This window comes from Globicephala melas, chromosome 7 (genome assembly GCF_963455315.2).
Source record: "Globicephala melas chromosome 7, mGloMel1.2, whole genome shotgun sequence".
Classification (NCBI taxonomy): Eukaryota; Metazoa; Chordata; class Mammalia; order Artiodactyla; family Delphinidae; genus Globicephala; species Globicephala melas.
This window is the reverse complement of record NC_083320.1, coordinates 81,055,584-81,080,412: the sequence shown is the minus strand read 5'-3', so window position 1 is coordinate 81,080,412 and position 24,829 is coordinate 81,055,584. Positions and strand designations below refer to the sequence as shown.

The 24,829-nt window shown below is 33.7% G+C and overlaps 1 protein-coding gene across 2 annotated transcripts in view; it reads left to right on the top strand.

The window, feature by feature from the left end:
- The window catches only part of EPC2 (enhancer of polycomb homolog 2), a 106,900-nt gene extending 82,814 nt beyond the window's left edge, over positions 1–24,086 (top strand). For both annotated transcript variants that reach the window (XM_030852816.2, XM_060302463.2), the window contains exons 5-14: positions 1,509–1,657; positions 2,658–2,790; positions 5,179–5,370; positions 8,643–8,732; positions 10,004–10,149; positions 10,259–10,602; positions 19,074–19,210; positions 20,385–20,544; positions 21,484–21,817; positions 22,826–24,086. In XM_030852816.2, the coding sequence (XP_030708676.1) occupies positions 1,509–1,657; positions 2,658–2,790; positions 5,179–5,370; positions 8,643–8,732; positions 10,004–10,149; positions 10,259–10,602; positions 19,074–19,210; positions 20,385–20,544; positions 21,484–21,817; positions 22,826–22,898 (1,758 nt within the window). In that variant the 3' untranslated portion in view covers positions 22,899–24,086. The remainder of the gene's footprint in view (positions 1–1,508; positions 1,658–2,657; positions 2,791–5,178; positions 5,371–8,642; positions 8,733–10,003; positions 10,150–10,258; positions 10,603–19,073; positions 19,211–20,384; positions 20,545–21,483; positions 21,818–22,825) is intronic.
- The last annotated feature ends 743 nt before the right edge of the window (positions 24,087–24,829 follow it).

Here is a 24,829-nt window from a genome sequence, read left to right as displayed (position 1 = left end):
AAAAATTAGGAACACTAGTTATTTGGGCCTAAAGAGAGCGGGAAATGAATGAGTAAGAAAGGAGAGAAGCATACAGTCCAAGAGGAACCCTTAGTGAAAAGGAGGACAATTTTAAAAGGTTCTGGTGCACTTTTGGTTCAGCTGCTATTATTATTCATCTTTTGAATCTGTATATCTCTCATTCTTATTAGACTTTAAGCCTTTTGAGCATAGGAGACATGTGCAATACTTTGTACAGAGTGAGCACTTTTAATATTTGCTCTTGGTAATGTTAGTTTTTTTTCATTCGGAAGGTATTATTGCTGCCTGGTTACAAAAAAATATTTGCTTAATACCATGCTTTAGATTTTTGCCTTTTCTCACATAGTACTGCTGAAGGGGGAAAAAAGATTGATTTCCTTTGGATAAGATAAAAGAATGATTTATTAACATAGTATTTTTTAATATTCAGTATGCACTACCTTAATGGGACTTAGTTTAGGTAATGTTTTATAGGTGATGATTAATTTTCAAATACAAGTAACTATACACAAAAGGAAAAAAGTAAAACTTTGAATCTTTCTCAAGTTTTATTTTCTCTTTTATAATCCTCCAGTATGAAACCTGGCTTTCTTTGGGTTCTTTCTAATGTCATATTGCTTTATTAAGTCAGGTATGGAAAGCTTGCTTAAATGCAGTCTGTCTAGACATATAGAATGAGGGGTGGTAGTGGTCTATTTTAAAACAAATAGTTCCATGCCTAATATAAAGTAAGTATTCTGTGGATATTTGATTGAACAAAATATTTTTATTAACAGTTACTTTTATATGCAAATGATGCTGCTAATTACAATTGAGCCTTCTCTAGTTATGATAGGACTATCACCTGTGAGTTAGTTCAAGTTACTTCTTACAGTTCAAAGTAAGAACTTCTAATGAAATTCAGACTTTTCACTGGATGTCTTTTCTACTCTGTAATTAGGTGTTACTACACTGAAGCATGATCATTCGATTCCTTGAGATCCTTTATATCCCATAATCAGTTTTATATCTGAGTTTCTGAAGTGAAGCTTTGCTTATCATTATGATTGTTTACACTGTAGTGTATTGAACTGTCCAGCCCCCAAATAAGCTTCTCATTTTAGCTATTTTTAGGTAACCTTGATTTGACAACTCTTTCCCTCTGTCATTGCAAAATACCTTGTAACCAAATGAAAAGACTGCATTTTTCTGATATAGTAGGTTTTGTTTCAGACAGACTTTAAAAATTTTATTTACATTGGAATTATCCCTTCTATGTCATTCCATCTTTTCAACAGCTGGCAACATTTTTTTTTAATATTTATTGAGATGTTTGCTTATACTTTTATTTTCAGAGTTAAATAGGTCCTCTTAATGTAGTTGCTTTTTAGATGATTTTTTAACATTTTGCTTTTATAGAATGAATTTGGGTCTGATAAGATTTTGTTGAATGAAGCTGGAAATGTGGACAATTGGATTTATTCTTCTAAACTTGTTATTTTCAATAGAATCGTAAGAATGATGAAGCCTCTTATGAAAAGATGTTGAAGCTGAGACGAGAGTTTAGTAGAGCTATAACAATTTTGGAAATGATTAAGAGAAGAGAGAAAACAAAACGAGAATTATTGCACTTAACCTTAGAAGTTGTGGAAAAAAGGTAACATTGCTACTATTACAAACCAGTAACAGCTTTAGTCAAATGATAGGCAAAATGTAACCAAATTTAAGCTTTATAACAACTGAAATTGATTATATAACAAAATCTACATTTTTTGAAAATTGTGATTACTACTTTTTTGTTTTAAAAATCAGATTAAGTTACCAGTTCGGGTTGCAAATTTGGGGGATATTTTTGTGTGTAGTGTATATCCGTTATATGTAATTTTTTGTTGTTGTTGCAGAATCATTGAGTTGTATTTAGAAAAGAACTTGGAGATCATTTTATCCAGTTCTCTGAATTAAAGTTTCTATTAAACAAAATTTGAGAGAGATAAATGTTTATTTGATTTTATTTTCTGATTAGTTAGGAAATACTTGTTTCATTGCATTTTGAAAATGTATTCTCTGATGTAATCATCCTTTTCCTACATAATTAAGTAGACTGTGCTAAACCTAACAAAATTTTGTGTGTTTGCTGAGGTAAGCATTCTAAACATCATTTCCTAGTGCTTGAAAATATAAAATATATGAGGATTCCGTCTTCTGTGTCCCTTAGAGATTAGATGGGTGGGGGTGGGGGATGGTTTTGTTTTTACTAAATCCCAAATATGGGCTTCTTTATTCCCGTAAGTTTTCTCTCTTAAGAATAATCTGATTGGGCTTCCCTGGTGGCACAGTGGTTGAGAGTCCACCTGCCGATGCAGGGGACACGGGTTTGTGCCCCCGTCCGGGAAGATCCCACATGCTGCAGAGCAGCTGGGCCCGTGAGCCATGGCTGCTGAGCCTGCGCGTCCGGAGCCTGTGCTCCGCAACGGGAGAGGCCACAACAGTGAGAGGCCCGCGTACCGCAAAAAAAAAAAAAAAAAAAAAGAATAATCTGATTAATTGTTGGCTCTGTTTGATTAGTTGTGTTCCAAGTAAATGAAGTATCATTGGTTTTTTATTTCTTTTTTATTTTTAAACTGTAACATTTTCTTATATATTATTTCCTTTTCAAGATATCATTTGGGAGACTATGGTGGTGAAATCCTTAATGAAGTGAAGATCAATAGATCAGAAAAAGAGTTATATGCCACTCCAGCAACTCATCATAATGGAAATCATCACAAAGTCCAAGAATGTAAAACTAAGGTGAGTATCTTCTGGGGAGAAGCATCTATGGTAGTATTGATCAGATAGTTGTTTTCTGAAGTTGTCTTATAATAGTTTGGTTAAAGAAGAAAGTTATTAACATGCTTGAGTTCCTACTTTTTGCCAAGCACTTTGCTAGGATTTTTTATACACACGTTGATTCATTAATCCTTATAACTTCCCTTTGAGATAGATTTTTACCTCTGTGTGACTTCCAGATCATAAAGTTGTTAAGTGGCAGAGTCTAGGTCTAACATCAAAGACAGTGTGCTTTCAACTATGCTGTCTGCTTCTTTATAGAATATGGGTAATTAAAGCTTAGTTATTATCACGAGCCTTAGCAAATCCTGCATCGTAGTGGCAGGCATCAAAATCTAAAATTAAAGCTTTCCTCATTGAGACTATTGGAAGTTATTCTTTTTGTCATCACCATTGCCATAACCAGCATTTATCAGTTGCTATCTGTCTTGACTTGAAAAAGTCCTATAACTTCTGGATCACAGTTTCTTCCTAATAAAGAGCACTAGTAATTACTTTAGTTTCTTAGACTGAAGAATTATATTTATTCATTATTCACTGTTCCAAGTGAATATTAAAGTATTCAGTTGAAAAATACAAAAATTAATAAAACCTTTAAGGAGCTTAGATTTTAAAAAGAAACAGGTTATTGGCTGAGCATTTAGACAGTAGAGCTGTACTGTGTAGCAAGATTTTAAAAGTGACTTAGGGTGTTTGTGGAAAATTCATCTTTTAAAAATGTGCACAATCCTCAGTTTTCATGGGTTCATTCCTAAAGGTCAAGGAAGAATGTGGAGCAGGAAGACTCCTCCATTATTCAACTCATGTCAATTCAAACAGCAAAGTTCTTTCTTATTAATCACAGGCATCTAGCCCACCTACCCTTTAAATCACACTTGCTTCGCCATAAATAATACAATAAATGTCATTTTGTACATTATTTTAAAAAATCCTTTTTAGATAAATCAATGCTTTTCCAAGGCATATTATTGGTAGGCGTAGAATATGAAAATCTCAACCCCAAATTACTGACAGAATCAGCCTTTGTTATATATTGATTCTTATTTTAGATCATCTTTAAGATTAAACACCCACCCTATTTAAATATTAATTTTAGAAATATGGTTGCATCCATTGTTGCTCTACCCTGTTTCACATAGTTAACTATATTTCCTTTGTCACACATCCCACCTTAAAATATAAGTAGTTTCTGAGAAGTTGGGGGTTTCTTTTTGATGGCATAGCTACATCCATTGTATAAAACCATTTATATCTCAGTAACTTGGCATTTAAGCAACATTTTCATCATGTGTAACATTTTTGACCCTAAAGTAGTTTTTACAAAAATCTGAGCTACATGGGGAAAGGTATAACTTCCTCAATATTTTTACACTTTCATAGTGCTTGTACTTTGATGCTTAGAACAGTCATTTTCAAACTTTTTAAAGTAGTAGATCTCTATCTATTGAAAGAATGCCAAGGGCTTCCCTGGTGGCTTAGTGGTTGAGAGTCCGCCTGCCGATGCAGGGGACACTGGTTCATGCCGTGGTCCGGGAAGATCCCACATGCCGCAGAGCGGCTGGGCCCGTGAGCCATGGCCGCTGAGCCTGCGCATCTGGAGCCTGTGCTCCGCAACGGGAGAGGCCACGGCAGTGAGAGGCCTGCGTACTGCCAAAAAAAGAAAAAAAAAGAATGGCAATATGTTAAAACAGAAACAGAGCTGCTCTGTTGAGGAGAGGTGGGTGCTAGAACCCACCCCATCAGTCAGTCTCTTTGCCAGATGGCCTCTCACATACCACCACTGAACTCTGGGGTACCTGAGAACAGTTTGATTATTGTTCAGTTGAGGCAGTAATTATTCATTTGAAAAAGTGAAGTTTTTTTCCTAATTAATAAGCTTATCTGTCTCAAAAAAGTTACCCCACATGTAGGCATTTTTAAAAATTGAAAATGAGCATAGAAATGAATTATGAATTTATAATCTAATTCAAGTCATTTTAAAAATAAAAATAGTTGTTAATTTTCATCATTAATTAGTAGATTTAAATAAAATTAAAATATAATTTAAATACTTTTTAAATGCTGGATTGCATAATAGAACAATTTTTAAAAATCATTAACATCTTAGTTTAAGTATTGATAACAATGTAAAAAGTAAATTTAAGTGTCATAATTATTTTTCACTGTAATTTGTGAAAGCAAAACATTTTTCAGTTTATGGTCACATAATAATTTTTGCATATTAAAACCAGAAAGTAAAATCACCTCTGGGGTAAAAATGTATGTTTTTTAAAGAGCAGTATAGTTTTTCGTGCTTTCTAAAATGATTTTCATTTCTTCCTTTTGGGGGAAAAATCGTCATGTAAACAGCACCCGCATCATTTGTCTTTGAAAGAAGAGGCTTCTGATGTGGTTCGTCAAAAGAAGAAGTACCCAAAGAAGCCTAAAGCAGAGGCCTTGCTAGCGTCTCAGCAGCCCGCTCCTGAGACACTGCCTGTGATCAATAAGAGTGACATTAAGCAGTATGACTTTCACAGCTCAGATGAAGATGAATTTCCACAGGTGCTTGTTTTAAAACTATTTTAAAGACATTTTCCTCTAGTCTTTTGTATTGCTATATTTTAAAACATAATTGACATCTTAGAGTTTTGATTCTTGCTTTCTTCGCCTAATGGTATGACATAAACAGTTTCCACGTTATTTATGTTTGTTACTGAAATGGTATTTGCTTCTGTTATTTTGTATCAGTTGAATAAAGTTTATTCTGTTGTGTAGCATTTAGGTGGTTTTCAGCTTTCCCTTTTACAAAAATTGACATCTCTACCTCTTCCCTCTGTATTTAAAATAGATTATTAGAAATGGAATTCCTGAACTAAAGATTATAAATATTTTAAGACATTTAATACATCATTGTAAATATTCACCAACAATAATTCCACCAGCATTGTATTTTACAACTTTTAATGTAAATTCTGCTAATTTGTTTGGCAATAACTATTTGATTCTAAAGAAAATTTAGAACTGGTTCAAGTTTTAACTTGTGAAAATAATTATTTGGTTATATCACAACAGTTTTATAGCAAAATGTTTGCAGTGTAAAAATCTTAATTTTTGTTTCATATGTGCTATCTTTAAAACAAGACCTTATTTTATATATTAAAGGATCTATTTAAAACATACATTGTTTAGCACCTGATCTAGCAATGCCCTCCTTTTTTCTTTTCTGTATGTTGTAGGCAACCTAAAGAGAGTACTATAACAAGCTTTATCATATTTTAACATTTTGACTTACTTGATTTAAAAAACATTTTTTTTTTAACCAACATGACAGATATGTTTGGAAGCAAGACAGTTCATAAAACACCTTGTTGTTGTAACTATTTAAAATCTAGAGTTTACATAAAACTTGTCCCCTTTGGCTAGATTATATTAGTTTTATTCTTTTGTAGATGATTTAGTTTTTCTACCCCAGATAATATTTTAGCATTCATACGCGTTGTAACAAATGCACAAAAATGTGTTTAATTTCGTATGCCCTTAAAAAGCACTTAAATGAAATCATTTATTAAAATTGTCAGAGGATCATGTAGTTAGACTCAGGCAGGGCTTTGAATAGTCATGGGACATTAATTAGATGACATTTGAAGGAATGAGAGAACAAATAGTAGGTCTTTCCCAGGTAGAAGATGTAGGGAAGGCCTCAAGGCAGAGAAAACAGCATATTAGAGGGAACTGCTAGCAGTTTGGCATTGCTGGAGCATAAAACACAAAGGGGAAGGGAGGTGAACGGAATGATGCCTGGAGTAGTAGTCAGATGGCAAATGGCCTCTATCGACCTTATATATACTGAGAAGTTCTTAAAGAATTTTAAGTAAGAAATGACATAGTTAGATAAATGCATTTATAAAAGCCAGTAAAGTTTTGCTGTACACTCCCAGCCCTTTAAGAATGATGCCAGGGGGATACTATGTCCAGTAGAAACTTTTCCCTTATTGCTAGAATCAGTCCATCCATCCTGATAGACACACTCAGCATACTAGTCATATATTCCTCATCTATTAAGGGATCTTCATTTCTGTTCTAAATTCATATGTTTATTCATATAGTCCCCATTCCCACATGAAATTGCATTTTGAAACTTTTAGGTTCCTCTGAGTCCTTATACTAGGTCTTTGACAACATTAATTTTTAGAATGGTATTCCCCTGTTGCTAAACTGTAGGTAGGCATGTACCTAGAGTTGGACATTATTCAGTGAGGCAGCTATTTAGAATGTAGCTCTTACAAAATCAGGATTTTATTGCTAAAAAGATAATTAAAATAATATATGCTTCTTCTTTGTCCAATAAACAAGAACAAAGGAATAGGGAGCCTTAAGAGAACAAGCATTTTAACCAGACTTCTCCAACTGATTTGCAGCAGAGCAGAATAAAAACCCAGTCTCTTCTCGATCATGCTTCTGATTCTCCTAACATCAGCTCTCTCTTCCTATGTCTCAGACCAAATCCTGGAATCCCCTCCTGGGGTAGTCAGGAGGAAGGGATGCAAAAAATTTCTGAGGCTTTGTGACATCTCCTGTATATATTTTAAAAGAGGTAGATGATTTGTAAAGGAATCAAAGTGTAAAATTCACATTTGGGATTTCCTTTCAAATTTCAGGTTTGGGTTTTGTTCCCCAGGAAGAAGAATTAGCCCCAGCTTACTATTTCTGTGTCTCCCCCATAGTGTGGTGGAGGTATATTGGAACCTCAAACAAATGCCTTTCTCCCCTGGATGACCCTGCTCAGTGGTAATTACCACAGTTTGGAAATAATGTGGAGAAAGCATTTTTCCTCTCAAAATAGGAAGAGAGGGATTCGTGAGGTAATTTGCAAGTAAAAATGGTTGAGTCAGCGTTGTCAGAAAAAGAGATGTACTCCAAAGTGAAATTGCGAGACAACTGAAACTTAAGTACTAAAACTTTTTTTTTTTAATTTTAACCATTATGGGTAGAAATTTATCTAAACCATATTATTTCCCTGCCATATCAGAGTATATTTGTATTTCATTTAATCTGTTTTTGATGACATTTATAAAGTTTGCTGTTGTATAATATATCAGTGCTGCCCTAGAGGTCCACTCAGATTATGTAGGGATATTTGACCTAGTATCACTTGGTCCTGTGCTTTTTAATATGTGACAGCTTTTTGAAAGTCTTTATTCTTTTGCTGTCAGGTGGTGGGCTTAGTACTTCTCTCTGCAACCAGTCTGCTTACCTTTTAGTGGGTCCTCTTTCCTCTTCTGATTCTCTGCTTCTGATCTGCTAAATTTTAAAAGTGATTTATAAAAATGAGGGGAAATAAGGGACTCCCCTTTGAGTGAAATGTATGACCTTTTTGTCTTGGGGATGGGAGGCTATTCATAAACCTTTTTTATCTTCCTAGTTTTGGACTTTATTATAGAGAAATAAAGTTATTGTGTAAAAACATCTCTACTTATAGGTGAAGCATAACTATTATTACAAAGTATTTATGGCCACGTATAATATTTACAAAATGTAAATGGGATATATAAAAACCATACTAATCTTTTTAAGCCTATAATCCTTGCATGTTCAGAAACAGTTAGGCAATAATACCATGTGAGCTCACCTGCAAGAACCAGTCCATTAAGAATAATGATTTTTAACCATAGAAAAATTTTGCTAATCTTTAAATGTTTTGGGGAATTCACTGCCTACTGTATGTAATATAGGAGTGATTCACTGTTTGTGATCAGATTCTAATTTTAGACCATTACAAAGATTGTTGACTTTTGATAACTCCTAAATGGAATGCTTCATGCCTCTTTTTCTAGGTACCGTCCCCAATATCAGAACCTGAAGAAGAAAATGATCCTGATGGTCCCTGTGCTTTCAGGAGGCGGGCAGGATGCCAGTATTATGCTGTAAGAACTTTATTTTTTGTGGTGTTTTTGTGAACTGGAATTAACAGGTAACTCATGTCAGGGTGACTTAGTCTTGATCTAAAAATGGGAAGTCAATCAGCATTTTTTATTTAATATCCCCTATGCAGATACCAATAAAAGATGCTCGAAGGTACTGAGTCCTTTCAAAGGAGATCAGAACCCTTTATTTGGAAATTGATTACTGCTCATATTTTAGAAATCTAGCTCACTTTGGGCTTTAACTATTACTTCAGCAGTTACGACAGCTACTCACTATGTCATTGCTGGAGTTAGGTGAGCCCAGAATCTCTAATGGAACCCTAGATGGCTGATGAATGTTTATTGAAATTTACTTTTGGGCAAGCCCATCTTTTCCATACAAACCCAGTAAGTATCAAACATAAAGGAATCATTTTTAAACCTCCCCCATGGCAATATATTGTCAAATAATTATATTCATAACTTTTTGTCCCACTTAGAAAATGCTTTGTGCTGTTAAGTCAAGTTTTGGTGCATATTATATCAAGGAATGACCCTCACTTCCAGATGCTAAGGTTTCAAGTAAGGTGTAATGATGGAGTAGTGAGGATGGCTCTCATATATGGCTTTTGGAGACCTTTTTTCTTGTTGCATTATGGTAAACATATACACTTACAGCTTTTTCAGGTGTGTGTGTGTGTGTGTATGTATTTAATGTAGGAGAGGTGTAGAGAATTGTTTATAAGTTATGTGTTTGAGAAAAAGGAGACAGAAAGTGGTAACATAGAAAAATAGAATGCTAGAAGAAATAGGAAGGCAAAGAAATGGACTGTATGTTCTTACAAGTAAAGAGGAAGTATGAATTTGACACATGCATACCTTCTTGAAGTGCAATTTTTACTCCAAAAAATTTCCTTCTAGTTTATCTCTGTAGGAAGTCTATAAATTACTAACTTCATTATCTCTACTTTTCTACATAAATGTTAAAAGCCACATTATTCTTTAAAGATATATTTCTTTTAAAATATAATATTATCTTAAATGTATTTGTAGTCACAAACTAAATTTAGTTTGAGTTATTTTGGTGAGTGAACTTTTAAGTCAGTTTTGTAGAATTTTACCTGGTTAATATTTAAACCCTAATTTTAAAGTTTTATATCTAAATTTTAATTTCTCTGCTAATGCTGTAGTTACTTTATTTTTATCATGATTTAACTTTTCTTCATTTCAGAATCATTCCATGAGTTTTTATTTTATTTTATTTATTTATTTATTTATTTATTTTTTTGCAGCCTCGTTTGGACCAAACTAACCATTCGTTTGAAAATTCAGAATTGGTAGATTTGGATAAGTTGAGATACAGGCATTGCCTTACAATGCTCACAGTCCCGAGAAGATGTATAGGATTTGCAAGGAGGCGAATTGGCAGAGGTGGAAGGTAAACTATTTGTTTTGACCTGGTTTTTGTTTACAAGCTGGAAGGGAGGGTATAAAGAAAATGTTGTTAAGTTCTTCTAGGTAATATTTGGCTTTATATTGCTTTTCAGGGTCATAATGGACCGGATATCCACAGAACATGACCCAGTCCTGAAACAGATAGACCCTGAAATGCTGAATGGTTTTTCAAGCGCTTCCCAAACTATAGACTTTTCTTCTAATTTCTCTCGGACCAATGCTTCCAGTAAACATTGTGAAAATAGACTGTCCCTTTCTGAAATATTAAGCAATATCAGATCATGTCGACTACAGTGTTTCCAGCCAAGGCTACTAAATTTACAGGACAGTGATAGTGAAGAATGTACCTCAAGAAAACCAGGGCAGACTGTGAACAATAAAAGAGTTTCTGCAGCATCTGTAGCTTTATTGAACACCAGCAAGAATGGCATATCAGGTAAGTTGTCACTTTGTTAAAAGTATATCCTCTTCTCCTTAATTTTTCATTATCCACTAAATAGACTCTCAGGGTGAATTTTGAAGGTTTATTTTCATGATCCTACTGAGGAAAGGAACTTTATCTTAACCTATTACATTTTTTTTCCAACCTAAGAAAGTAAACTCTATTATTGTGGTTCACATTTTAACCAAAATGTCCTAACTGATACCTATAAAACCACTGGCTTGTATTTTGAATGCGTGTGCCTGGTATGGTGAACGTGTAGGCACAATGCATAGGGAATTCCCTGTGGGCAAAGTGGTTATAAGCTGCTGTCAGATCATCATAGCACAATACTGTCTGCTTTTGTTAAAGAAAATTTTCATTTTATTATATTAACTTTGCTTAAATGTAAGCATTGCTTCTCAGGAGTACCATTAAAAGTTTTCTTTCTGAAAAATGATTTTTAAAGAGGTTCCCTATGAATAGTTGTAATTTTGGTCTGATAACTTACCTCTCTAATTGAGATTGGAAAGGTTTTTCCTCTTAAGAGACATTGTATTCAAATTAATATACATAGGCATTATAAAATAATATAACATCTAGAGGATCTAAAATGTAATCTTGATTTGTTTTCTTCTGTGGATAGTCTTCTCTTTATCACATGTATACAAGTATGTATAATTTATAAATGTCTTTGTAATGTATACATTGCAAAAAAATGCGTGGTATCCAGAGGCAAAGCTAGATGTGGCTTGACTTATACTATTGATATTCTTTCTTTCTCTAAAATGTATATATTTCTAAATTATTTCCTAGATGGTGCATTTTAGTATGCAAAATTGTTGTTAAACTTCTTCAAAGTGATTTTAAATCATTTTAGGTTGACATTTGGTCTCAATAGTGTTCCGTCTTTCTTAATTACTGAACTGTTTATTTTCAAACTTGACTTAGACATTTATCTATTTAAAGGTTGTTATGGAAAATTGGATTTGTTTGAATGATTGGAAGGTGGCATATCATTTCTCCAAATTAGTTGGTTAATTTTCTCCCAAACGAATTTAGGTAAGGAAAATGGCATCCCGTTATATAAAGTTCATGAGTCTGTGAAGTTTAATGACCTTTTGAAGCTCAGATGGATAAATACCTATTATGACTTCAGGTTGCAGGATTCTTAGAAATCTAAAAATAGTAGGAAGTTGACGAATATTAGGTCAAATCTTTTTTTGAGCCAACTCTAAGACATTGTTCAAATTATTTAACTTAACTGGAATTCCTGTACCAAAAATTACTCACAATAGTTTTTGCCAAAAAGTGAGTTTAAAAACATCATATATAGGCATTTATAATTAGATTTGACCATAGATTGAAGTTTTTCTCTACCAATGAATACCGTAACAAAAAAGTGATTTTAATATGTTCCTTCTTAAGTTGAATATGGCCAAATATTTGCAGCTTTCTACTGTACATTCCTGATACACTCCAGATCTATGTGACTCGACTGTTTTCCAGAAAATGTTTGTTGCGCATGTTATTATATCATCAGTACTCTGTATGTATGGATTCAGAATGTAACGTAAATAATTCCATACAGTCAGTTCTAGAATTTTATGACACTACCATATATCAGCATAAAATAAGCATTTAAAGTATTATTTTAGGCATGCATGCACTTCTCAGGGAACTTAAATCACAAATATGCAATGCTAACATCGTAGATAATAAGCCTTTTTTTATTTTTGCCTTTCCCCTACCATCAGAAAAAAATAGTAGTTTTGGTCTGTGTAATTTTTCCTGCCTTATGTTTATGTATGTTATGTAATGGTACTATGTCTCAACTTAGTACCATTTCTTTCTTCCCTTAAAAAAGTTCAAGGTTTAAGCAACAGCTAAGCTACATTAGAATCAATGTTTTAGAATCAGGTCTTTCAAATAGGTATTTAATTTTTTATTACTAGAGTAAAGGATTTTGTTCAAGTTTTTTTCTCTGCTAACTATGACCCTCTAGTCATTGAGGCCACAAGGTGTTTTGTTTTTAACAAATTTCTTTTGTTTCAAAATATTAGGCACGGTGTATAAATTCATAATGAAACAAGTCTTTTTAACAGCAGTTTTGTAAACAGCTGAAAAGCTATGGCAGTATTTTTGTTTGTATGGGGCACACCATGCCGCATGTGGGACTTCAGTTCCCCTACCAGGGATCAAACCTGGTCCCACGGCAGTGAAAGTGCGGGGTCCTAACCACTGGATTGCCAGGGAGTTCGCCTGTGGCAGTTTTAAGTACCCACCTGTACCAGTTACATTCATTACATAGTTTCTCAGTTCTGGATAGATCATTTTAAGTGGATTCAGTTATAATTCAGTAAATATTGATAGAAATTCCTTTTCTACCTAAAGAGAAGGTTATAGGAATTTTTTTAAGTTATATTTTTATATTTGATGGACATGTACAAAAGAATTGAATCTTCATATATTTGGTTTCTTTTAATCTGTGTGTCTAACACTTTTGCCTTCTGCTTACTCTTCGTGGACTTGATCAGGAGAGCATGCATGTCTTTAAGAGTAACAGGACTGATATTCGTCAGTTACCTGGCAGAGAGTCAAGTACTGAATTTTCTGTTTCACAGCTGGGAAATCCCGGCAAATAAAGGATTTAATCAGAAATAGAAACCTGACATATATACATATATACACTATTGATACTATGTATAAAATAGATAACTAATAAGAACCTACTGTATAGCACAGGGAACTCTACTCAGTGCTCTGTGGTGACCTAAATGGGAAGGAAATCCAAAAAAGAGGGGATATGTATATGTATATACGTATATGTGTATGTATATACATATATGTATATATGTATATGTATATATGTATACGTATATGTATATACGTATACGTATAGCTGATTCTCTTTGCTGTACAGTAGAAACTAACACAACATTGTAAAGCAACTGTACTCCAATAAAAATTTTAAAAATAAATAAATAATGGAGGAAAAAATAAATAGAAACCTGATATACTTGACAATAATATTTATTTGTATCACAAGTTCCTTAGTTCTTTAAAAAAAAAAAAACAACCTTGAACTTGAGGGCCAATGGCAAAGTATTTTCTTACTTTTATGTTGTTCTTAACCCAGTTAATGTTTTTCAAGTCATAATCTCTGTGTCCTGAATGTATTCTAATTATTATTTTCAATACGGTACTGAATGGACTTAAAGGGAAACAAATAGAACTGTGTGTCATAGTTATTAGTAAGAACTAAAGACTTCATTTAGTTAACTGTTAAATAAAAGTATGTTTTCTTAATTGAAAATCTCTTCTCAAAGAATAGAAGCAGGACAGAAAGGAAAGATAGATGTGCTGAACATAGCAAGTGGATAACCAAGGAAAATTAAGTTTATACATAATTATTTAGGATCTAATATATGCAAAGCACTATGTTAAGTGTTTAAAAGTTGCAGAGTTTTAGAAGACAATAATCCTTACCTTCAAGGAGCTTATACATGGATTATACATGACAGATATTATATTCTTTATATAAATAGGTGGTAAAGTTTTCAGTCATTTGAAACTGCAGTATTTAACTATTCTTTTGAGACACTATTCTTAAATCCTAACCTTAAGCAAATATATTTCACATCTAAAAGTAGCATTGCTTGTTCAGACTTGAAGGGCTGGATTAATTTGCTTTTTTTTTTTTTAGCATCTTTAAGGATTAATTTACTTTTAATCTTGGTTTAGACTAAAGTATCGTTGCAAGTTAACATGTTTTTTCTTTTCTCATTTGTATTGTATACTGAATAGATAGATACTAGCAACTCTTCTTGAAGCTTTTGACCAGATTCAAATATCTTAATATTACCAGTTTGTAAAATCAGCAACATTTTGGGCAGTTTTCCAAGAGAAATTCCTGGTTTTTAATTTTTCCAGTGTCTTTTCCCATTCTTTTTAAAATTGCCATAAAATGTTTGCAAGCATAAAAGTTTTAAGAAAGGTAAAACTATGTTTTTAACAACTAGCTAAGGTACTCACAAGGATTTATTTTTTTAGTTAGGGTCACTTCTAAGGGTAGGAAATGGATTCAGACTTCAGGAGTTTAAAAGATTTTAGTTTGACTGCTAAAGGAAAAATATTGAAATTTCAGTTATAACTATTTAGCTTGGATGTCGGAAGTTTAAATGGATCTTTAGTCTGTTTTCTTTATCTTCACATCTCATTTGTTCCTCATTCCCCACCCCCTTCACCATCTCACCTCCCATCTTCACCCTCATTATTATCCCCACAGTTTTTCAGTTTATTCATTAGTTACATTATAGGATGTGTAGTCCTGGACAGGTAATGTCGTCTTTCATGGATTGGAAGATTTGTCCTCAGAGTAGCTCCAGTGTTTTTATGTGAACTTTTACCTGATTCCTTGCTATGACCTAGAAGGTTTAAAATAGGATCTCTCTCCCCCTCCATATAGCCCCAGATCTAGCTTTTAAAACAAACAAAAATTGCGTATAGTCAGCATTGCTTCAACAAAGCATGTATTAAAACTTTTATAACAAAGACCTGCCTGGTAGGTGAAGAAGTGCTGAATAATATATTCATTTCGACTTTTAGATAATCTTTCCTACCACATTAGATGTTCTTCATTAAGCTACAAAAACTTGGTCTCAGCTAGTGTCTTTAAAAATTCATGGCTTCCCAAGAATTCATCATCTTAGCCCACTTTGAGAAACACTGCATTAAAAGTTAAAAGACTATTTTAAAAAGGCAGCAGGTACAAGCCCAAAAATCATATGTTTATATTCTGTTGTGGGGCGGTCATCCAGAAAATACAGAAGGTGTTTTGATTAGATTTTTCTTTTTATTAGTTTATCAATGAAACATCAGTACAGAGTTGACAAATACTTGTAAAGATTTCACACGTACTCAAGAATATATTCTCCATGGGCCCAAGTTTAAGGAACAGTGATCTAGGGCTTTAGAATCAATACAGCAGTGTAAAATCTAGTGGAGACGCCTAGAGTATGTTTTTGATGGATCACTGTCAGATTATGAGAGGGAAAGGTGATGAGGGACCAACCTAGCAGAACCACCTTATAGGAACCACATGCCTGAAAGGTGAAGAAAGAAATGAGGGATGCCTAGGATCTTTGAAAACAGAATCAACATTCTAAGGATGGTGACAAGTGTTCTAAGAAAAAGTACATGGATTCATCTGAGGAGTAAATCAGACCGATAAACCCAAGATAGGTAAAGAGCCAGGTACAAAGAAAGCCAGAAAGGTTAGAGGCTTAGTGAAAAACAGACTGTCAGTTATATACACAAAATATTTAGAAATGCAAGTGTGTTATTAATGTACAGAATGACATATTTGCATACGTAAAAGGGGAAATTCTGTAATATGTGACCTATTAGAATGTGTTACCCAGGGAGATTTGCAAAACTCCTTACTTAGGGAAAGGAACACTTCCTGTCTGTCTGGAATAGTGAAATATTGCCTTCACAAAACAATCAGAGTGTGGTTACTTTTAAACTGACAGGACTTGGAGGTGTGGGGTAGGGGAGATGGATGACCAGCATGGATTTTACTTTTAAGCTAGCAACTCATGAGAGCAACTAGTAGAAAGAACTTGGCTTGGCCCTAAGCAAGAGAAGCAGATATCGTTTCTCTTTTCATACATTCCCACTTCCCCTTTATGCCACTACCACCCATCCATAGTGGACCCCTATTCTGTATCTCATTCCTAAAGAGATTTCTTCACACTGTTAAGTATGACCTTTTCCTGGTGTTATTTTAATGCTTGCCTCTTGATAACTCAAAGCCAATGTAAGAAATAAATTTCTTATGGAAGTATTTCAGTAATTTATGAAAGGAAAAATAATTAGTGGAGAAGGTGCTTTCAATCACATTACCATCCTCCACCTACTAGTAAGTCAACCCTGAAGATGATAATTCAATACTGTGTCTGTGTCATTAAAACCATACATTTCTTACCACTTTCCACTCACCCTAACAAAATGAAAGAGGTCATTTAGGGAGGATGTTTTGTATGTGTTCTAATTCTGTGTCATGATTACTAATTGCTATTTTTGTCTAAAAGTGTTTAATGCTCTAGAAAATTCTGAATGGGGAACATAAGCATTTTTCAAGCACAAAACACCTTTTAGTAAAAAAAGAACTAGATGTCAAGAATGAATCCAACATGCTGAGCTTGCGGTGAGGGGGAAGAGGAAAAAAAATGAATGTAATATTTTAAGCATATCCATATTTTGGAATTAAGTTTTATATCAGTGGTTTTCAACTAATAACAGAATCAGGGATGAGAATTTTGGTATCAAAGTCAGCCTGAGTTTTAAAAAGTTAGGCAACACTTGAACATTTATTTGAGTAATTTCAGTTGCGTCTTGGTTGGGATTTTATGAGTTTTCTATGGGGAAAAGGATGGGGTTCCTGAGCAAATTAATGGTTTCAACAAGTCAGGGCAGTAAGTAGACATATCCCCCCAGAAAACAGGAAATTTTATTAGCATCCCTTTTTAATAGCTACATAAAGTGATCATCTTTTTATAAAAGCAAGTAGAATACTCTAGTTGGCAACACTTTGTTAGCTAATGACTACTAACCAAAAGTAATTTTTTTATTAAAAGAATACAATTTGTTCTTTCTAGTAATTTATATGTATACTTTATTCTGATTAGTAAGATTTTATAATTGTCTGACTTAAAAGCTTTTGGAAAAAGAAAAGATTCTCATTTCTCTCTCAATTTTTAAATAGCTACTAAAAGTGTATTCTCTTTATTTGGTTTATTCCTCACTTAAAATTAACCACTGTGACTTCTCACCTTTTCATCACAACATAAATCTTAGCTCTGGACAAACATAACGCTGAATTTGAGTGAGCAGACCATACATCAGATTCCAAGTCCATTTCTTTTGAATTGGTACGCTGTTTATACACATAGGACTTAAACAGATTTATTTGGGTTTAACTTAAGATTTTCCTTCCTGGCTTTGTATCTAATAAACTATTTTTCATCTCTCCCAAGGTTTTCAAACAGCTGGAAATTCATGAATACTTCACATTTTCATTTCATTTTGAAGATATTAAATTTAGAATTAAATTTTTTTTCATCTAAAAATAGAATACTTGCAGTGAACTTAACATGTGCAAAGAAAGACATTTGATTTTGTTGGTAATTCAGTAAGATAACTAATGTGTACTTCAAAAATACAGGTAATAGTAAAATTTTAGAGTGAGCACTATCATAGGCCCAGTTTTTTTAATCTTCTAAAAATAAAATTGCTATCTCAGAACTGTTTTTTCCTGATAGTCCAGTACTAATTTTAATGATAACATTGTAGAACAGAAATGAAGGTATATATAAAGCTTTGTCCATCTCTGGGGCCTAATTCCTTTTTCATAGAAAATAAGCTGTACTTTACATAACTTGTTATATGTCTAATTTACCATCAAATTTTTTTTTTAAATTTCTCATTTATGATCCTACTAAATGGAGAACTTGGGGACGGGGGCTAGTTAAGTAACATAGGTTGAAGGTATAGTCTCCTATCTAAACTCCTTCAGGTCATATAGATTAGATAGCTAGATTACATTTAAAGGTTGGCTCATATTAGTTGGTGTTTCTTTATATGTATCTTTTCTTCCCAACTACACTGTAGGAGTTTATAGCAGGGACCCTCTTTTTAATTTATTTTTTCCCTGTATTCATTCTTAACTCTTAATGCAGCACTTTTCGTCATACATAGTAAATACTTGTTGATTAAGTGAAATAGTTGGGAGAGAGGAAAGAAAGCAATAAAGAAAAATAGAGTAAAATTACTCTAGTAGTACATGTATTCTGATGTGATTTAATGTTTTGTGACTCTAGTAACATACTGACTTCTGTGGAGATAGCTTTGTGTCCTCTAAATCAGTTTATCAGTGATCTCCTTAAATATCAGTGGTGAATGAAAGTTTGTTTACATTTCTTTGAAAAAAGTGTTTCTTATTGTAACTTTTCTTAAGTAATTTTTTAAATAAAAGTTTTAAATGTCTTCTTTTTATTTGACATTTAGTAACTGTTAACAGTTGGTTACAGCATAGTTGATTACATCCGAGGATGCTGAACACTTCTCTGATTTCCAGCCCATGTTTTTATAGATAGGACTTATTTTAGACATCAAATCTATTGGCTTAAACTATGGTTTAAGTCTGAATAAAAGGGAGAATCCTTATATTTGAACTACGTTATACAGTAAAATCTACATATAGGAACTTTTTTAGCATGTGATATTAGAAGGTCATAGATATTAGCATAAGCCACTTTGGCTGAAAGATCTGTCGTTTTTATTCAGTTCTTTGCTGCTGATGTATATTGTGATTTGAAATTGCTTTTCATCTTAATCGTGGAATAACTTCATATTGTATTCTACTTGTGTTGTTAAAGGTACTTTAAAACATATGTATTTCTAAAATTAATGTCCTTTTCCAGTGACAGGGGGTATCACAGAAGAGCAATTTCAGACTCATCAACAGCAGTTAGTTCAAATGCAAAGGCAGCAACTTGCTCAGCTTCAGCAGAAACAGCAATCTCAGCATTCCTCGCAACAGACACATCCAAAAGCACAGGTAAACCTGTCTTTTAATCATGGTTATGTCTATTCCTTTCTTTCATAATTATATCTTTTTCTGAAAATTTTAGTCAGGTCACAGAAGATAACCTTGTCATTACCACTCTTGATTCTGGAGATCAAACCTAAGTGTCTTTTCAGTTCATTTACATAATTTTAAGTGACTAGTTTATATTTTATGAGAGGAGCACTAGAGCCAAATATAGTATTTTTAATTTAGGAAAGAAATAAGTACATATTTTTGGAAGGGTTATTAAGAATTCATAGAAGTAATTATATTCTCTTAGAACCATCATCGCCCACCCCTACTCCCCCAGAAATATTTTTGTCAAGGATATGACTATCCTAACTCCTTCCTAACCTGTGCATTTAAGTGCCATGTGAACATGCCCCATGAGCTGAGAGGTAATTGTCTCGACTTGTGCCATAAATCCAGACAACATAGCCCTTTGCCTATTTGAATCACATTTCCCTGAAGAAAAAAAAATTGCCACTAGGTGAGGTTTTCCTAGGCACCATTAAATGATTGACAGTTGGGATAAGAGTAAAAATACCTTATAAAACTGTATTGCCAGAAGAAAAAAAGCCCTGCCAACACCTTGATAAGACCCTGTAAGACTGATTTTGGACTTCTGGCCTCCAGAACTGTATGAGAATAAACTCACGTTGTTTAAGCCACTAAAAAGCTGTTAGTAACAGCTAAGCAGTTTAATACAGAATCAAAAGGAATATGACCATTAACTTTGCCTTTGTTTTCCTTCTCTGAATCTCAGGTATGTCCAACCTACTGAAACATTAGGCTAAGACACAGTTTTACATTGGGACAAAAATGACTGTTAGTCATCTCTGTTATTTCATTTTGCCCATAGTATGTAGACTGTCAAGTATTTTTAAAGGCATTCATTAACACTTATTGGCAAGATGAATAGGGCATTAAAGGTTTGGGTTGTTTACTACCCTAGCTCTTTCTCATAAATAATTGCTTCCCAGTTTTTAGTCGCTTTCCTGTTTCATATGATGAAAATAGCCTATCGAGTCCTAGATCTCTTAACCTAAACACCTGTAACTGTTCAAGATGAAAAAGGCAGCAGCCTCTTGAGTTTGCTCATTTCTTAACATGTTCATGAACTCATGTCTAAAAAGCTGAGAGTTTAATTTTGTTTATTTTATAGGGCTCAAGCACCTCTGACTGTATGTCTAAAACACTTGACTCAGCCAGCGCCCATTTTGCTGCATCTGCGGTGGTCAGTGCACCTGTTCCAAGTCGCAGTGAGGTAACCAAGGAACAGAACACTGGCCACAACAACATAAACGGTGTAGTCCAGCCTTCAGGTAAGCCTGTTGTTTCATGTGATACTTACTAGCTCAAAGTTGCAACTCAGTGATTCGAGGTATGGTTTTTGGTTTTCAAATCCAAGGGAAAACATCGTACAAGAAATCAGTCTGGACTCTTCATAATATCTATGGATATGTATGGTGGAATAGCTGGATGTTTTCTAGAATTCACATAGAGCCTGCTCCCTGTTTCCTCCCACACCCACTGGATTCCTACCTATGTAACACTTCACCCTGCCTCGTTTTATCCACATACTGTCAGTTGCCTCACATCTTAGGCAACACATCGAGCTAATTGCTAACCATCATCGTTGAATCATTTGTACATTTATAAAAAGGTGAAATACAATTTATCAGTAAATTGGAAATTGGGTTTACCTTCCCAGTCTTACATACTCACAGGCCTGCTTTCTCTGACTCCTCCTCATGAAATACAGTATTGCTGTGAACGTATTTCTGCTGCTTACTACAGAGTCCTCAAAGATTTGCTGTTCCTATCAACCCTCGACTACTGCTCAGACCCTAGGGTTTTCCTCTTGCTTTTACATATACCCATGATTGTGATTGCCCTTCCTTACTGATGTTCTTGCATGTGTAAATTCTAATGGAAGTCCAACCTTCATCTGCACCTGCCCTCAATCTCCAGAGAGGACCTCTCTGTCCTATTATACAGTTTCCAAATATGGAGGCAGGACAATACTTTGCAAACCCTTTTGTGTAGGCTAGTAGAAAGAGGGTGTCTTCGGGGTTGAAACAGGTGAATATGTTACCAATCAGAAGGTCTCTTTGGAGAGGCCGTTATGTGGAAGGTTAATTTGGTATTTAACTAGATTACAAATGTTTGCATTTCTTTTTATTTTTAAGCTCCTAATTTTTTAAAAAGTTTAATGTCTCATGACTTGAATAGAACGATTTTTTTTTTTCCTTCTCCTTCAGGAACCTCTAAAACATTATACTCCACCAACATGGCTTTATCATCCAGCCCAGGGATTTCAGCTGTACAACTTGTAAGGACAGTTGGCCACACCACTACAAACCACTTAATCCCAGCATTGTGCACAAGCAGTCCTCAAACACTTCCCATGAACAATTCCTGCCTGACAAATGCAGTGCACCTCAATAACGTCAGTGTTGTTTCTCCAGTCAATGTGCATATCAATACACGGACTTCAGCACCATCGCCAACAGCCTTAAAACTTGCCACAGTTGCTGCCAGTATGGACAGAGTGCCAAAGGTTACTCCTAGCAGTGCCATCAGCAGCATAGCAAGGTGTGTGTGTGTGTGTGTGTGTGTGTGTGTTTGTGTGTGTTTCAAGTATCATTCTGTCCCTTTCTGCTATCCTGTGGGAGGAAAGATACTTTTTTTTTTTTTTTTAACTGCTCAAGCAATAGATGTCTTGTCAATTGATGGACTTGCTTTTCAACAGATACTGAATATCTGCTTAGTCTAAAGCTCTGTGACTTAGATCATTTGTTTGAGGTCACTGGTAGGATGTTTAAATGCCAATCAGAACTGTAAAAAAAAAAAAAAGGAAAAAAACCCCACATCAACTTGGGAACCATCAAACTGAAAAAATACATCAGTCTATTTTAGAAGCTTAATTTATTCTTCTATTACTTCTTTGTAGTGTAGACAGTCCGGAAGGCTAGAGTTGTTATTAGCTTCCAGAGCTTTAGTTTTCAAATCAAAATTTGTATTTTCTTCAGTATTATACACAAAGGGAAAGTAAATTATTCTATGTATATTTTAAAATTGAGAATATTCTGAAATTAACTAAATCCATGATAATGTATTTCAGATTTTTTCTTTCTGTGACACTAATGCGTGATAATAAAAAAAATTGATTTGTATGGATTAATAACTACATGACCTTAAACCTGTAAAATTAAACTATAGTAGAAAATAATTTAAATAATATTGTGCTCCAAATGATTATTCTTTTTGAGCATCATATGCTCCATCTATTGTAAAAACACTTGGATTGTCATATGTTATATATTTCATAAGTAATTTATCATTGGCTTCTACTGAAATATTGTGTTAAATTACTGTCTTTCCTAAGTAAATAGTTATAATCAAGTTCTTAGGAATTACTAGGATTTTTTTAGCTGAAGAAAACTTTTCCTCATTCCTGTATAGAAATTATAAAAATGGGAGATGTTCTTCTGCAGTATGTGTTTTGTTGTAATTACATAAAAATGTATCTATAAATACTAAGTGATACACATCATATTCTAGAGAGTATTAATGTTTATTTTACTCTTTGCCTTATTATAGAGAGAACCATGAACCAGAAAGATTGGGTTTAAATGGAATAGCAGAGACAACAGTAGCTATGGAAGTGACATAACCTAAAACATGTGGCTTTGACCTGTGCTGATGGTGTGCAGTCATTCATATTCCAGCTGAATGCAAAAGGCGACACTCTGTGGATCACAGAGCGTAACAATGGACCTAAATGGACTAGAGTATATCGGATGTTAAATCGATATATGATGTATATTTTGTAAAATTGGGAAAATCACTACCTTGTAATATAGTTTATTTGTATCATCAATATTATTTCTGTTACTTGAATAGTAGATATTCATCATCATGCTTTTGCACTTGAATTTGCAACTGAATGGATTTTAAAAAATAATTCTTTAATGGGATCATGAGCATGAAATGGGATCCTGCATCACTTGTTTTAACTATTTATTTTGCCATGTTTACATTTTGTATCTTGTAAAAATAAATCCAACTTTGTGTCTAAAAAGTTAAAGATTCATAGCTAGGAAATGAAATTCTTGTAATTTTTTTCTAAAGGAACTGTAAAGTTTTCACTTGGTTCATTTTGTTTCACAATTTGACTAGATGGACTTTTTGGTAAATACTTTAGTGGCATTTCACTGTCAAATATGAAGTTCAAGGCAAAATAGTATTTTCTATTACTGTGCAGGGGAAAGGGATGGATCGATACATGCAAATTTAATGTAGTAACTCACTTTTCCATATATTTTGAATGTATATTTCTATTTATAATACCAGTTTATAAAAAATGATTACACAGAAAAAAGGACTAGGAAAAATTATGCATCTAGCACATTTAAACTGTGCAGGTATGAACATTTTTCAAGGATTACATTTTATCTGAAGACTGCATATTTTAACTGGCTTTACCTGTACCACACCACATAAAGGATATTTTGCCAGGTATGTACTGCATTGTGTGATTGCAGTAACCATTGGAGGTCTAGATATCGAGCCATCCCGGGTGCTGGGAGGGGGGGGTCGTGGCAAGATTTTGTCTTTTCAGTTTTGGAGAGGTTTCCTGTGGCTACAAGGCAAGTAACGGGTTGGAAAACGTCTGACTGTAAGCGTTGGACACCTTCACAGTGTAGTGTTTTAGTGACTTTTTTTATACGGTTCTTGTATATTAGATACGTGTAGTGGTGTTTCAGAATGTTTGTTTATGCACTAGTTCAGACAACTTTCCCTGTTACTTGTTCTTGATAAGTGAAAACTGCAGGGAAATAAAAATACATATCAAAACATGGACATGCTGCATATGTGTTTATTTCACAATGTGCACACAGTGTAAGTTAAAATTTAAGGGAGATGATAGCACTTAACAGCACTTTTCATTTTCACAGTGCTTTCCAAGCATTAATGAAAAGAATTATAAGAAGCTCATCTGTGGGCACTATTGGGTTTCAGATAATCCAATATAAACTACCTTTGATATGAAAAGTTCTTAAAATATTTTACAGAATGTAAGTAATTTGCAGTATAACATTCATTGAAATCTCATAAATGAGCCTCATTTTATAAATAAAAGTTTAGAGTAGAATTATATTGCAAGGGGTTTTGTCAAGTAAGTACTGGGAAATGTAAATATTTTTAATGAATATGATTAAAACCATTTCAAACTTCATAATTTTATACTTTACATTTTTTATATCTGCAGTCCTGAAAGTTGTAAATTGATATGTCAGTTGATTTAATGGACCAGGGTTTCTGCTGAGAGTGGTTTTTATTCAGGTCCTGAATATGTAAAGCAATTTATGGTCAAAACCATAGGAAAAAATAAATTTAATTTCTTCATTGGTTGTGACCTGATAGGATCCATGCTCGTTTCTTCCATACTACCTCTGGAGTTACTCATTGCTGATGATATAAAGAAAATAATTTTGATTTGATGTGTAGTATGACTGTGTTCATTCTGCTTTTAGTTGGATGTATCTCCTTGCTATTAAGAACTCAAAACAACTTTAGTGCCGATTTCGGAGAAAGGTTTTT